The sequence below is a fragment of the Danio aesculapii genome, chromosome 16 (genome assembly GCF_903798145.1).
Source record: "Danio aesculapii chromosome 16, fDanAes4.1, whole genome shotgun sequence".
NCBI classification, from domain to species: domain Eukaryota; kingdom Metazoa; phylum Chordata; class Actinopteri; order Cypriniformes; family Danionidae; genus Danio; species Danio aesculapii.
This window is the reverse complement of record NC_079450.1, coordinates 50,900,950-50,918,193: the sequence shown is the minus strand read 5'-3', so window position 1 is coordinate 50,918,193 and position 17,244 is coordinate 50,900,950. Positions and strand designations below refer to the sequence as shown.

The following is a 17,244-nucleotide window of genomic DNA, read 5'->3' as shown; positions in this document are numbered from 1 at the left end:
TTGGAAAACTACTACTAGCCACAGTGACTGGTGATCAAAAAGTTAGTGTCAAGCCGTGGTCACTTGGCATTTTCATCTTCATAACAATCTTGTAACTCAACTGGTAGAACATTGTGTTATAGTGGTGCAACAATCATGGAACTGATCATACAGAACAAAAACATTACTAATGCAATGAAAACAATTAGAGGTTAGAGAGTTGCTCTCAAAAATTCAAACTACTTATTTCAAATGAGCTGAAGCAACACAATGCTTGAGAGCATAATTGACAACTTAATTGTTTTATTTTCAATCCACTTAAATTTGTAAAAACAATTAAGTTAACTTAATCGATTTGTTTTGGAACAACATGAAGGAATTGTGCGGAACCTAGCAGTTTTTACAGTGTAGGAAATTACTGTAAATACATATGTGTGTAATATTTGGATAATAATAGACGAAAATGCTTTAGTGAGTGCTCTTGTTAGGTAACTATTTCCTCAACGTTTATTCATTTCATGCATTTGGAATCAGATTATAGAGATGAGCTTAACTACATACTGTATATTACTGCAAATTTTACAGTAAAAGTATCTAAAATTTAATGGTAATAATTCAAGCAGATTCAGATGATCATTGTTATAGTAAATATTTTTTAAAGAGCTAAAGAATTTAGTTTCACATATTTTATATGTTTGTGAGAGGGTTGCTGGGAATGCAATGTAACAAAATATCTAAATTATTTTGTTTTTATTTTAATGTAACTCTTTTCAAGCCATTGACGAGATATCTCATCAATTAAGAAACAATACTTCACTGCCATTGACGAGTTTTTATGGCAATCTGAGTTTTAGGTATTAAGGTGGTGCATGTTCTTAGCACATGTCCTAAATGACATTTAGCATACAAAATATAAGTATAGGTCAGATTGCATGTAAAAATAAAAATGAAAAGCACAACTTTCCTTCAGCTGAGATCTGGATGAAGTTATATGTGTATTATGTGTTTCACATGCACTTGTACGTGTACATACAAACATATTGAAAATGTAATTTTCACACAACTTTGAACAAATCTTTATCTGTTTTTTGTCAAAAAAGGTTCATTTTGGTATGTAATCTGGACACATGTAGATGGAATAAAATGCTATTTGTGTTTAAAAGCAAAGGGTTGGTTCTTTATTTATATATATATATGTGTGTGTATTATGGTCATGTACAGTATTCAAAGTGAAAATATTCTCAGGCTAGACAAATTTAGGTAAAAATCACCAAAAAAATATTAAATCCAGCAAGAGAAGAGTTAACCTGCAGACATTAATGCTTATAGTGTTCATGACTTGTTGACAAGATATAAGATTCTAAGTAAAACAAGTATTTCAGTTTCGCTGGTCAGATAGATTTGCAACAAAATATATGGATTATATCACTCTAAGGTGTTGTCAGACTACAATAAAATATCAAATAAAATATCAAATAAAATTGCAAAAAAAATTACTAAAGCACATTATACAGAACATATTCTGAGAGACTATATCTTATCAAAGCCTTTGTGTACAATTGTGAAATTAAAAGTGTGTAAAACTCAATCAATGATTTATTTTAGTTTTTCTCAGTGAGCTCCAATGGCCAATTAAACTGTTAACTGTGAATGTTGGAAGTTGATCAAATGTTTGGCACTAGGGTTATTATTGAAGGTTTGCTTTTGCAGAAATTAGCATCAGTGCACATTACTGGATCAGAATATTCATTCAGTGCTCCTCCCTCATGGAAGAGAAAACACACCAACCATCTGTCTGTGAGTCCACTCTCAGGGAATACTAAGATATACAGTTGAAGTCAGAATTATTAGCCCTCCTGAATTATTAGCCCCCCTGTATATTTTTATGCCCCCATTTTCTGTTTAACTGAAAGACAATTTTTAAAAAAAAAACATTTCTAAACAATAGTTTTAATAACTAAACTCTAATAACTGATTTATTTTATCTTTGCCATGATGACAGCACAAGATATTTGACTAGATATTTTTCAAGACACTAGTATTCAGTGATTAAAGTGACATTTAAAGGCTTAACAAAGTTAATTAGGTTAAAGGTGCAGTATGTAAGTTTGACACCCAGTGGTTGAACTAGGTATTGCACTCCTGGATCAAAACACATTTTCACTCGGCCCCTCCTCTTACAAATCCACGCAAGCGCAGGTTGGCAGATTGACATTAGTGTGCCTAACTATTGAGCCTAAAGGCTGATTTAAGGCTGATTTGAACCATTTTCTAACTAATAAAAGTTTTTGTAATTAAAAAAATAATATAAAATAATATAATAATGTAAATCATATAAAAATTTATATTTTTGAAACGTCCTCTATTTCTCGCAGGTGAACAACAGGATAAATGACAATGATCACCTCAGGTTTATTCAGTGTTAAATGCAAATAATGTGAGTTTGAATGCCATTTTACATGACATTTATTGGCACATACCAAAAGCAGCAGCAGATAGCTCACCTCAGATCTTAAAAATAAAATAAACCGTTTGAAATTGAACTTACAGTAAGAACTGTGACTTAACACATATCAGTGATTCAGCATGTACATATAATAATGTTAAAGAGGTTTAATATGTATTAATTAGATTGTAAACCTTACCATTTTGTTAGAGTGCAGTAAGTGCACTATTCTGAGCTTCTGAAGGGCTGTATTTAAATTTCTGTCATGTTTCGTCTGGTGCAAACAGCCAAATTGCTTATCACAGCGTATCTCGTCACGTAGCGTTGTTAGAACACGGGGTTAGAATGTAACCTGCTTACCTAAAGGCCCGTTTCCACTGAGTAGTACGGTACGGTTTGGTTTGGTTTGGTACGCTTTTATAGCCGTTTCCACTGTCAAAAAGCGTACCGTACCACTTTTTCGGCACCCTTTCGAAAGGGTACCAAAAGGCGGAGCTAGACGCGCAGCTGAACGCTATTGGTTTACAGAGATACGTCATTCGCTTACGCAACAAGCCAGAATGGAAACAAAAAAAACCCGCCATATTTAAAATACACGCACAGCCCAGAGATTACAGCGGAATTATTTATACATATAACAACGAGCCATTTTACGAGGCAGTCTGAGGCGCGAGCGGTTTCGCTTTCTTCCTTGCGCTCGCCGCGCGTCTAACATTATATCTGAAATAACAAACTTCTTGTGCTGATGATAATAATGTGCGCTTGAATATTGACGTGCTTTTGAAACCCGATCCTGTCAGACACTGACAAACGCGAGAGTGGAAACCGGAAAAAAGGAGCACATTATTTTTTCAGCAAACGTGAACAAACTGCCTTGTTTAACTATTATTGTTATTATCACCTTTTGGACTAATATGTACTCAGAATGATGGAATTACTCTCTAACAGAGGCTACATGTGCTGCTGAAGATTACAGACACAGATGAGAGGTTTACGCTGACTGTAGGCTATATTTTGTGTTGTTTTGAACCTAAATACGGGCGAAATGTCTGCTATATGTAGTTCTTCTGTAGTTGGTAACATATCGGAGACTGTAAGGGGCTGTATGTGTTTATTTATGTTCATTTATTTAGTTATTTAATATAATTACAGACGTTACAGTAGGCTATTTCGCACTGTCATTGATCTGCAGTTATAATCAACTCATGTTCATAGAAAGGTTAGTAATAAACATTTCTACACTAGTATTTATGAGTATGAAGCATCTGTTTTGTGAGAAGAGCTTCTCATATGATATGTGAATGACCCATACAGCTTTATTGTAGACATTTCCTCGAGCTAGAATGACAACGACTGAAACTTTCTGTCATACACCACGCCCACCAAAAGGGTACCCTTGTTAGTGGAAACACAAGCTTGATAAAGGTGACCCGTACCAAACCGAACCATACCGTACCGTACCAGTCAGTGGAAACGAGCCATAATGTTTATGCTCGTAATATTTATATTATTTGCTAATTTATAACCTCATGGGGAATTCTGAATCTGCGTCTCATTTCAGAGTCTGCTACTGTCCACCAGAGGTCGCATTTCAGTCGCAGACGCATTCTTTGAGAGTCTTCCTGACTAAATGAATAAAATACGCTGGTTTCCATCAAAGCAACCCTAGGTGCTGAAATATAGTTGGCTAAAGAGGCATTGGACGGATTAAAAGGACCAAAACAAAGACAGACATTCCAGCACGTAACGCAGAGAATATCTGACTTCAGCATTGTGTTTTAAGATAAACAAGAATGTTCACTTAGCATGTTTCTTAAATATCTGCAAACATATTATGGTATTTTTATGCTTCATGAATCAAACACTTACAAACAACACGTTTAGTTAGGCAAGTTAGGGTAATTAGGCAAGTCATTGTTCTGTAAACAATCGAAAAAAAAATATTGCTTAAGAGGTCTAATAATATTTACCTTAAAATAGTTAAAAAAAACTGCTTTTATTCTAGCCAAAAATATATATTTATTTATAGGAAATAATGTAAAAATGTCTTGCTCTGTTAAATATTATTTGAGAAATATTTGATAAAATAAAATAAAACGACAGAAGGGCTGATAAATCTGACTTCAACTGTATGTACGTATGTTTTAACATGAATAGTTTCCTTTAAATCCCTGAAATCTACAGTACGTTTATCATTAAATTAAAAGAGAGTAACCTTTTACCCAGTGGGACGTATTTGTTATGATGTTACAAAACAGTTCTAATAATCCCTCTCGAGAAAACCATTATGACTGATTATTGTAAATCACTGTGCAATGCCTTTGTTGGGTCTAGACTCTCAAGCACAAGTGGATGTTTCAATACACACGGCATTTGGAGATGTAGGTGGTCAAGTGTGCGTCAGAAAAAAGACAAGCCCACAATGAAAACACACAAAACTGTAAATGCACTTTAAAATGAGACACGCAGCCTCATTGAGACTAAAAAGCTGCCTATTTTTTCATTTATGAAATACAATTGCATGCAGCAGTAATAGCGTAACAAATATGTTTATGTAAAATTGAAATTAGTTAGGTTGCCTGGTTCAAGTCCTGGCTGAGCCTTGGATGACTTACCATGCATGAGTTTGCGCATTTTCCCTGTACAATTTTGGTCATGTTTTAATTTTAAAGTTCAGTATTTCTAGTTCACCTGAAATCAAAATTTATTTTTATTTATTTGTTTATTTTTCTAGTGTACATTGTTAATCTTTTTGGTTGAACAATTAAACTTTGCAAGTTAGACCTTTAACACACAAGTTCTAAATACTCCGGCTTACACCTCTGTGGTTATTGCTAAAGGGGATACAGCTGTCGCCAGAAGTTAACAATATTTATATTATTTTTTTAAATACCCATTAATTATATTTTATTAACGTCTACTCTTACCCCAACCCTAAGCCCAACCATCTCAGTAAAGTAAAAACAGTAATTATACAGAGTATTATTCATATTATTTATTAAATTACCCATTAATTTGTATTTTATTAACGCCTACCCCGACCGCAACCCTGAAACCAACCCTCAGAGTATTGTAAAAATATGAATCATTGTTGTACAGTGCCACAAGGGACTAGGCCTGGGATGGGCAAACTCGATCCTGGAGGGCCGGTGTCTCTGCATAGTTTTGCACCAACCCTAATCAAACACACCTGCTTGTCGCTTTCTAGTGATGTTGAAGACACTAATTAGGGTGTTCAGGTGTGTTTGATTAGTGTTGGAGCAAAAGTCTGCAGGGACACCGGCCCTCGAGGATCGAGTTTGCCCATGCCTGGACTATGCTGAACAGAAAATGAATGAATGAATGAATGACTGAATGATGTGAGTATCCACAGCTGTATCCCATCTAACTTTACCCTGCACGAGTTTTCCTGTGTGAACATTATGTAGAGCGCATTACATTGTTTATCACTTGACCCACCAGCCCCAATAATTTATGTATATATTATATTTTGTTTCTTTTTTCCCTTTTCTGGAAATATTGACAAACATTCTAATTATACTATTAAATATCTGCAAATATGTGTAAGAACATGTATTTTAAACAGCTTATGAATGATTATTTGTTATGTGACGGGTGATGGGTGCTGCCATGTTTAGTCTACGTTGCAGGAGAGATCAGAGATGCTGGATTCACAACATGTTTATTCATAACACTCTTCTGAAATACATGTGGAAATGAGTACAAGAGTAAATGTTCTAGTCAAATGTACAAATTTACATGAATAAAGCACATCGTCCAGTTTTATTTAAAAATAATCTCAGTAGATTTCCGTGTGTATTTTACAAACCTTAAATGTTTTAGAACAAGTTATGTGCATTTAAATGTCTGAAACCTAAGATGTTATTGGGTTGAAAGCGCTGATAAATTGGATTCAGAGCAAGCCGCTCTAATCACACCGGTGTGATCGTACGCTTCAGGGACCAGCCTAGACTGATCACACCAGTGGCTTAGAAAGGATTAATGAACTGAAAAAAATGGTTTTGTTTGCTTCAGCGTTTGGAGTGCTGGTCCTTCAGTTAGACAGCTTCTGCCACAATATTCTTGCAACGAGGAAATGATGTACAAAAAAGCTCCACTCCTTACTCAATATTTCCTTTAGTGGGAAGTACATCAACCAGAGGTGGGTAGTAACGAATTACATTCACTTCGTTACATTTACTCAAGTAAAATTGTTGGGTAACGTGTACTTTATGAGTACATTTAAATATGTGTACTTTTACTCTTACTCTGGTAAATTATTAGAGAAAAATCAGTACTCTTACTTTGCTACATTTCCTCCGTTCCTCCGTTACTGTCAATTGATAATAAATATGATCTATATGTTTTGTTTATAAATATCGCGAGGTGCCGCATTGGAGAGGTTGTGTCGCGAGAGGTTGTTATAGAGATGCGTCTCTCTGTTTCGGTTAGGGCGCGCGCGCCCGTGTTGAAATGATGGCTGAACGTGCGAGTTTATACTGCGGTCATGCCTTGGCCATCTGCTGTTCCGAGAAGGACGGTCATGCTGTCTGTGCAGTGAGTTCATCGGACCAGGTCACCCGGCCTCAAGTTCAATCTGTTTTCACTCCAAGAATAGTTTGATAATGCGATGCACGCTGTACTTTGAACTGACATCGCAGCATATACATGAATTCCAGCTCCAACTTGAAAAAAGTAGTGGTGTGTATCAAAGTTATCCCAATTTGAACCTTATTAATAGTAACTATGCACGCCCGTAGCCAGGGGGGTTCGGGTGGTTCGAAAGACCCACCACTCGATGACAAAGGTTCAGAATTTGTCTCATGCATGAGCTGATTTGTCTTATTTTGACTGCTATGCCATCATAAATAGTGAAATTAATCCATTGAAAAAGGCTTTAAGACCAAGCTGAGTCCTATATGAAAATTAATTTGAAAACTAATTAGGCTATTTTTGTTATCCATGAATTTCAAATCAAATGTACTCTTTTATAAGAGAGGCTAGAAAAATTGTGAAGTTCTTTTATTATTATTATGCTTTATTTTTTCATTATTTAAATTGCCAAATTCTGACTGAGGACAGTTGAATGTTCTGGCTAGTTTGTCGGCTATATAAGGCTACAGTTTTTAATTTAAAACTTTAACAGATTCCTATTTTTTCTAATGATTTATGATGTAATTTGTATTTTAAAAATAAGTATTTTTACTTTCTTTATTCTTTTACTTGTAAAACTAAACTTGTAGACTAAAGAAAAAGATACTATCAAAATTATTACACTAAACCATATCAAATCATCCATGTTATCCCCATTAATGTAATTTAGAAATGTGGGTCTTTTATGAAGTGAATTTGGCATAAAAACAGTTTTTGTTAATTTTTTTTTTTTAATTCTCCAAACGCTCCACAAATGTGAAGTAAAAACAATAATAAACCTAGTAATATTACATTTGTTAAATAAATGTTGTAAATGTTGTTGAGACCCCAAAGACCATTAGCAGACGGTACGAAATAAGGACCATAAAAAGGAAAGGTAGTAGGTATTAGGTAGGATTAGGGATGTACAATAACATCATGCAAAATAGGTACAAAAAAGAGCCAGTATCTTAATAATTGTCACGACTCACGATCACCAGCGATCTAGCCTGCGCAGATCGCTGAAGAACTACACATCAGCCACTAGATGAAATATAACTCCCAGAAGTCTTTGCTGTCACACACCAGATCCTGATCCCCCCATCTTCCCCGATTACACACATAGCTGTGGCTCTTGAAGACTAATTAGCAGGACTATACCGACACCTTATTCACACACACACTTTACTGATTCTTAATAAACTCTAAGTGAGCATTACGAAGCATTTCCTTGTCCTGCCTATTGTATTTTTGATCTTTGCTTTGTTTATTGTCTTATGTTGTATTGCCGACTGCCCCAACAATTCACCTGCTTTCTGACTACGCTTTGGATTATCTGTATGCCCCAGTTTGCTCCTGACTATTGTAACGAATGTGGCCGATCAGACACATAATTATTTTTGCTTTATTCAACAAATAATATACCATCAACCTTTCCCACCTAGAAAAAGACTGGATGGTCAGTGTGCAATCTGATTCCAAGGTATTTACGACACAAAAGAAATGTGCTCAGAAATGGACACACAGACAAGGTCAAACTTCTATAAGCTCCTTGCTTAAGACTTATACTTTTAATGTAAAACTTCATTCTCCCTTTATGTGTAATCAGGTGTTTTGCAACACGTCTCTTGGTCCTGTATTAATATTATGGTTTTAATACTTCTGCAATCAATGTTTAACTCTACCATTGCTAAACAAGATCATAGATGGTTCATGTTTGATGTCCCTGCAAAGCTAATTTGGTTTACTGAACGATTGTTTACATTTTATGTTAATACATGTGCAACGTATTAACCTTTGAAGAAACTTTAAACATTTCAGTATCAGCTTACATCCAATGTATATGCATATCACCAAGCTTCGGAACAAAGCACTATAAAACGAGCCTCGGAGAGTTAACTTCTCATTTGTCAACTCGGCTCCTGAGTGTGGTTACACCCTTATAAAAGCTGGTGATTAAGACCACCCCTGAGCCCTAGAATCCAGGAGAACCCCAGAGAACGCCCATAGGAAAAAAAGTGTTGTTCTGTTCCAGCTCAAGACAGCATCTTTTCGGGTCCAGTGAAGAGACTTGGACCCTGGCAAAGATGGATTAACCGTACAGCTTAGACATTCCCATCCCCGATAACTTTCTTTCTTTTCTTTCCATCGAGAGTCTGCTCAAGTTTAGTGTGCCGTGAAACCAAAAGTCAACACGACTACAGTTTTTGCCGCCTCAACTGAAAATCCGGACTCCACCCCACTCCAAGCCTCGCAAGGACAAAGAACTGACCAGCAGCTAACCACGTGGGAACATTAGCTCATCAGAGGGAGTTCTTTACATTACAAAAGGAATGCAAGTAACACCTTCAGACTACCACTGAACTGGTGTAAACTAAATAACCCTAAAGAAACCATGGAAGGGTTAAATTGATTATTTTTGGTTTGCTTGGTTTGGACTTCCAAAATCCGAGGTTTTTACATCATTACACTCTCTCAAACTCTTATTTTTCTTCCTTTTCTCTACAACATGTATGAGTGATTGTGTTAGGTATTAGTTTCTGTTAGATTAATCAATAAAGTTTCATTTTGTATAAAGAAAGGTGCCCGTGCATATTTATGAATCTAATGTCTTAAACTTCGAACTTGTCACCCTGCTTAAACATAAATGGATTTTTATTTTTGATAGCAACAGCTGTAGTTGAAGTCAACTCTCAGTTTAAATGATGGAAGATTCGTTTGTTCGGATTTAAAGAGTCAATTTATTTGAACCCCCGTTCAAATAATTGTCAATTCACTTTGAGCTAATTTGCTACATTATTCTGTTAAATAAAGCTGCACGTGGATCCTCACCTCTGTTGTACTTCGAAACTGCTATTTTGGTTCACCATCAAATAATTCTTGCACTAAATATGCTTAAAGAAATTTAGATTTTGTTTTGATCCGTAAATATAATATCTAATAATGGTAAAATAAAACATTTAATATATTTTGCTTGTTTTTACAAGGTGAAAACTGAATTAAGCACACATTCTAATGTACAGAATAAAAATGTCACGCTACATTACACCTTTATTGTTTTGATTTCCCTTTCCTTCCTTTGAACCTAAGACACGGCTTAGTATCAGTGAAGTGAAGTATTAAGAAGTGAAGAGCATAAGCTCCTTGGACGCTGATGTTTCTTTTCATTACTCAACCGGTTGAAACACTGCTGTAAAGCATCTGTCAGGCAGAAGTAAAGCCTGAGCTTAGAGAAAATCTAATGTTGAGCTGAGCTGCAGGTTCTGCTTTTACCTGCGTTCTGCTTCTCTTCTGGAGAAACGTCTGTTATTTTCTCATAGCAGTGCATTCAGTGGGTGTTCAGGATTCAATGAGCGAAGGATCATCAGGGTCAGACAAATTTATCCATCCATCCAGTCCCAGATGAGCACTTTCTCTTTTTTTCCACCCTTTTATTCTCTTTATTGTTATATTCACTTTCTGTTCTCTTAGGATTTTACATGCAGTAAAGCAAAAACCAAGCATCTGCATCATAAGAAGGATCTGTTTTTTTTTTTCATGTACACAAATTTGAAACATCTTCTTGGTGTTATGTAAAAGGGTTATTTAATCCTCCTGATGCACTCGAAATCTGTAGACTATTCCATCTTATTCTGGGCTGGTTTGAACGAGAAGTGTTGTCATTAAATAACGCTCTCATTATTCAGTATGTTTTTCCTTCTACATTCTGTCTGATCCACGGCTTCTCGTTAATCAGTGTTTTCATAGTGCTTTTATCATGTAATCACTTAATGTTGTTTATTAAAAAGGTCAAAAATTCACTACAGTACATGTGACATACACACAAAATCTCTGTTACTCTTATTTCCAATATTTTGTGACATCATCCATTCATTTTCCTTCGGCTTAGTCCCCTTATTCATCAGGGGTCGCCACTGTGGAATGAACCGCCAACTCATCCAGCATATGTTTTACACAGTGAATGCCCTTCTAGCTGCAACCCAGTACTGAGAAACACCCATACACTCTCGCATTCACACACATACACTACGGCCAATTTAGTTAATTCAATTCACCTACATCTCATGTCTTTGGAATGTGGGGGGAACCAGAGCACCCGGAGGAAACCCACGCCAACATGAGGGAGAGCATGCAAATTCCACACAGAAAAGCCAACTGGTCCAGCCAGGATTCGAACCAGCAACCTTCTTCCTGTGAGGCGACAGTGCTAACCACTGAACCACTGTGCCGCCAGTCTGTGGATCATATTAAACAAAACAAAACAGCAATGCATGAATAAGAACTGACAAACTAATCTTTTATTACAAAAGGGAAACTAAATAAGACATAGTAACCAAGGAGAATATACTAATAAACCCAATATACACAAACCAAACTACACTACCTGACAAAAGTCTCGTCGACTACCCAATTTTAGGAACAACAAATACTTGATTGTAGTTGATCATTAGGTATCAGAAGTGGCTTATGTGAAAGGCAAAGGCCTCCAGATTACACTAAGTAAGGTCTGACTTTGCTTAGACAAAATCTTGTCACCTAACAGAAATAATGTCCATTATAGAATATAAAGTCATGCTGCAGTGGAAAAAGAATGAATATTGTGTCTGACTCCCATGAGCTTGGAGGACTGCATCCATACATCTCGGCAATGACTCAAATCACTTATTAATAAAGTCATCTGGCAAAGAAAGCGTTCTTGCAGGACTCCCAGAGTTCATCAAGATTCTTTGAATTTATCTTCAATGCCTTTTCCATCTTACCCCAAACATGCTTAATAATGTTCATGTCTGGTGACTGGGCTGGCCAATCCTGGAGCACCTTGACCTTCTTTGCTTTCAGGAACTTTGAAGTGAAGGCTGAAGTATGAGAAGGAGTGCTATCCTGCTGAATCCTCTCCTGTGGTTTGTAATGTAATGGGCAGCACAAATGTCTTGATACCTCAGGCTGTTGATGTTGCCATCCACTCTGCAGATCTCTTGCACGCCCCCATACTGAATGTAACCCCAAACCATGATTTTTTTCTTCACCAAACTTGACAAATTTCTCTGAGAATCTTGGGTGTATGTGGGTTCCAATAGGTCTTCTGCAGTATTTGTGATGATTGGGATGCAGTTCATCAGATTATTCATCAGAAAATCTACCTTCTGCCAGTTTTCCAAATGATCAACCAGAAGTCAAGTTATTATTTGTTGCTCTTACAACTGACTGATCGACAACAAGACTTTTGTCAGGTAGTGTAGATGATTTGTTATTGATCTACTAATAAATGTTATAAATCAAAATTATCTTTTTATTTTATTTGTTTAAACTTTTGTACATTAAACAATTTTTCCACCTTGAAGGATTGCCATGTCTGACTACTTAAGAGAAACCCTTTGAGATCTACTGATCTAAGTGTCAGTATCCATAAAGTAACCTTAAAAATGCATCATGCAGTCTGTGTGCTACTCATCTAGGTATGGAGGACGAAACACATTGCTTTTGGAGGTGTGCGCGCACATTTAATTAGGATGCTGTGACCTGTAGAGATCCTCAACCCCCTTGACTGACAACGTGACAGTTTGTATCCTGTGCAAAAAACGCTGCTTCTCCCGCTATCTGCGTCAGGCTTGCGCAAATAATACACAAGCTCATTCACAGACAGTGGATTTGCGCCTGTCTCTACGTGGGTCAAACAGAGCCAGCCCACTCCCAGCACTATTTAAGGGCCTCTCCTGCGCGGCTGCAGAGAAGTTTCAGACACACACTTGTTCTGCAGTCAGCGTGTGCTTCTCCAGCTCTCTCTGCGTCTCTGCAAGAGTCTCACCTGAAGGTATGAGCTCAGTTTATGTACTTGATTTTCAGTGGAGGGGTTGCATGCTAACAGGGAATGTAGCGTTTACTGTTTTGGATAATTTTTTGTTTTGCTTTTTTTAATCAGGTTGTTGTGTGAAATATATTTTTAGCTAATTTATTGTGTACTTTTTGTATGTTTTTTTTACTTTAACACAAATTCCATAACACCCACTTTCCCAAGAGGTTGGTATATTTCTGGGTTTTTAAATGTGTAACCAGATAAACTACAATTTATTTCTTTTTTAACAGGTCGTTGTTGCATGTCACACAAATTAGGATTTTTTTATATGCTTTTATATATTTTTTATTTTTTTAAAAACAAATTTGATATATATATATAAGTTATGGACATTAGTAATTAATGGGAAATAGGACTGGGTCCCAATCTTTTATTTTTTCATGAAAAAGTTGAAATTATTTATTAGTAAATAAACAGCAATTAAAATTAAGCCAAGAAGAGACAACAGTAAGAACTGAAAAAATTCTTACTGTTGTCTCTTCTTGGCTTAATTTTAATTGCTGTTTATTTAATAATAAATAATTTCAACTTTTTCATGAAAAAATAAAAGATTGCTTTTCAATGGTAAAAAAATAAATTAATTGAAACCCTAAAATTAATATCCTTTTGGTAAACTGGGTTTTCTGAAATTCATATAAACTATAAAATGTAAACATGACAGATTTGCATCAACCCAAATTACACAGTGTAGCCAATTATTTTTTGTCGCCAGTAATCCTGTTTTGTCTTATACTCATTTATTTACACCTTTAATACTATTCTAGTTACACATTTTATTCATAACCTTGGATTTAAACAAAAGATAGATAGATAGATAGATAGATAGATAGATAGATAGATAGATAGATAGATAGATAGATAGATAGATAGATAGATAGATAGATAGATAGATAGATAGATAGATTTCTTTTAACAATCATTAATAATCATCTTGATGGATGATGGATCTAGTGGTAATATTTTTGATAGTTTGATTTTAATCAACTAAAAGCAGTTCACTATTCTACAGAATGTTAATTAGATTATCAAGCTGATGAAACTGTAACCTGTGTGTGTTTCAGATATGAACGCTGGACTCTGTGTATGTGTCCTGCTGGCTGCTCTCTCCACCAGCAGCTGCCTTTCCCTCCCTGTACATTCAGAGGATGGAGCTCAGTCTAATGTGGGCTCCGCAGCGGGACACACGCGCCACACCCGCGCAGCGCCACCTGCTGGACAAATTAACCTGCTGACCAAACCAGAGGACGGCGAAGAACCTCGCAGCAGCCTGACCGAACTACTGGCCAGAATCATCTCAACCAAAGGTAGTTATCCCAAAATTAAAGGCAATAAACTAATTCAAATATACATATTATTAATTGTTAGAATTACTTAGTCAAATATTTAGGCTTTATTTCTTTTAAATAGCATGCATAAAATGTAAAGTCTAGAAGTCACCATTGTGGAGATAGTGATTGTGTTATATTTTATAATATATTGTTAGAATTATTAGAATTAATTAATATATAGGAAGGGACTGTGGTGAAGTATTTGAAATATTTAATATATATAGGACCAGAAGACGACTAAACAGGGCAATGGCAATGCTTTATGAAATATATAGGCTTTATTTCTTTGAAATAGCATGTATAAAACATAAGGTCTATTTGAAGTCACCATTGTGGAGATAGTGATTGTGTTATATATTATAATATATTGTTAGAATTATTAGATTAAATGATATATATATATATATATATATATATATATATATATATATATATATATATATATATATATATATATATATATATATATATATATATAACAAAAGGATGACAAAACAAGGCAAAGGCTATACCTAATGAAATACCTAGGCTTTATTTCTTTGATATGGCTTGTATAAACTGTAAAGTCTATTAATTGAAGTCACCATTGTGGACATAGTATTTGTGTTATATATTATATGTTAGAATTATTATAATTAATATATATATATATATATATATATATATATATATATATATATATATATATATATATATATATATATATATATAACAAAAGGATGACTAAACAAAAGCAATGACTATGCTTAATGACATACTTAGATGTTACTTCTTTGATATGGCATGTATAAAATGTAAAGTCTATTAATTGAAGTCACCATTGTGGAGATAGTGTTTGTGTTATATATTATATATTGTTAGAATTTTAGATTAATTGATATGTATATAACCAAAGGATGACTACACAAGGCAATGGGGATGCTTAATGAAAGGCTTTATTTCTTTGATGTAGCTTTGTATAAAATCTAAAGCCTATTTCAAGTCATTATTGTGGAGATAGTGATTGTTTATGTGTTATGACATTGTTAGAATTATTATAATTAATTAATATATATAACCAGAGGATGACTACAAAAGACAAAGCTTAATGAAATACTTAGGTTTTATTTCTTTGATATGGCATGTATAAAATGTAAAATCTATCTAAAAGTCACGATTGTGGAGAAACCCATTGTGTTAAATATTATAATAAATTGTTAGAATTATATATATTATATTCATATTATTTATATGTTAGAATTATATATTATATGTATGTGTATGGATGTTTCCCAGTACTGGGTTGCAGCTAGAAGGGTATCCGCTGTGTAAAAAATATGCTGGATAAGTTGGCGGTTCATTTTACCATGGCGACCTCCGACTATAGACAGATAGATGAATACAAATTTAGACTAGTCTATTTAGTCATACATGCGATACCTATTATGTTCCTATTAGTTAGGCACTTGAGAATTAGTTGGACTCTTAGTTAACAGTTAAAAACAACAACAAAGGAACAATTCCCATATGAATGACCTTGATTATCTTATTATTCATAAATTATGATCATGCCATTTGAACAGCACTAGTTTTGGCCTATTATTTTCATCTTAAATCTCTACACTAGCAACATGCAATGAATTCCCAAGTAAGCAATGCATTCAAATAACTAACACACTTTTGCTTTTGTCCATCCGCACAGGCTCATACCGCAGAAGTCCCGCTGCGAACAGCAGGTCCATGGGTGCATCTCACAGAATAAAGGACAGGGATTACCTGGGATGGATGGATTTTGGCCGACGGAGCGCCGAGGAGTATGAATACTCCTCATAAGACCCATTCAACCGATCACATCAATCCACCCGATTAGCCGATCATCTGTACAGAGTCATCCGCTTTTAATTTCCAATCAAATCACAGTCTGAGCTCGGTCTGATGTAAATTTGTTTGTACAATGAAGATGATGCAATATTTAAATAAATACGTGTCCATCGATATACATTTATTTTGCAGAAAAAAAATGAGTGAGAATGTAGTGCTTTTATCCTCATAACTCGTGTATATATAATTTGGTCCTCATTTTCGACATATCACAGGTGTCTATGAATAAATCATTGCCTTAACTCACTCATCTGAACTCCTATGGCTCTTGTGATTCATTGTGTTGCATTTCGAGAACATTAAACAACAGCAACAAGTATAGCAATACATAAAAACGACACGAAAATCAGTAGGTTGAGGAGAAAAACAACATTCAACAGCTGAAGCTAATTATCTGTGTTAGCTTTTCTTAGCATGCATCTTCAATTCGCCATTTGTGTGGCGTTAAGGGACCGAGCCAACAGATTACAGTTAATGATCTTATTATGAAAGCTTTCTCTTATTTGCCCCCCGAAGCTGCATTGCTAGCATTACAGCACTGAGTAGCCTTCAAATCCAATTCTCTCCCCTTTGCCCGAGGGACAGATTAGAGCTCAGGCAATAATACCCGATTCTGCCGTGCCAGAGAAACACATGCAGACGGTTCGACGACGCTGCGTGGTTTATTGCGCAAAACACTTGAGTTAGCACATAATGGATGAATCGCGGGCTGATTATTGCGAGCGAATGAAGGGCTACACCAAACAAAAAGAGCCATTATGCCACAGGTGTGCCTTCGTGAAAGAGATTTCATTCTGTTAGACAATATAAAGTGAACCAATAAATGCACGCTTACACACACAGTGCCAGACATGAAAAGGTTTGCAACCGGGGCAATTAAATGTGTTTTGGCAATGCAAATACATTGTCTGAGCCAACTAGCCAATTCTCTTTTCACCCCTCCCTCACGCGCTGACAAATGCAGCTTTCAAGTGTTTTTCACAGACTCAACTAGTGTTAGCTGACTGATACTGAAGAGGTTGATGTGGAGCACAAATAAAGCACCTTTAAATTTGCATTGGTGAAACATCAAGTTCCAGAGAGAAGTATAGTTGTTAACTAGTTGTCTGTGCTAGATTTGGATCAAATTTGCACTTATTGTATTT

General features: G+C 35.4%; 1 protein-coding gene across 1 annotated transcript; it reads left to right on the top strand.

The window, feature by feature from the left end:
* Window positions 1-12,801: 12,801 nt before the first annotated feature.
* On the top strand, window positions 12,802-16,355 carry ccka (cholecystokinin a). Its single transcript, XM_056474661.1, has 3 exons — window positions 12,802-12,869; window positions 13,973-14,215; window positions 15,921-16,355. Exons 2-3 carry the CDS (start codon window positions 13,975-13,977, stop codon window positions 16,049-16,051), a joined length of 372 nt encoding a protein of 123 aa, XP_056330636.1. The 5' UTR covers window positions 12,802-12,869; window positions 13,973-13,974; the 3' UTR covers window positions 16,052-16,355.
* Window positions 16,356-17,244: the final 889 nt, after the last annotated feature.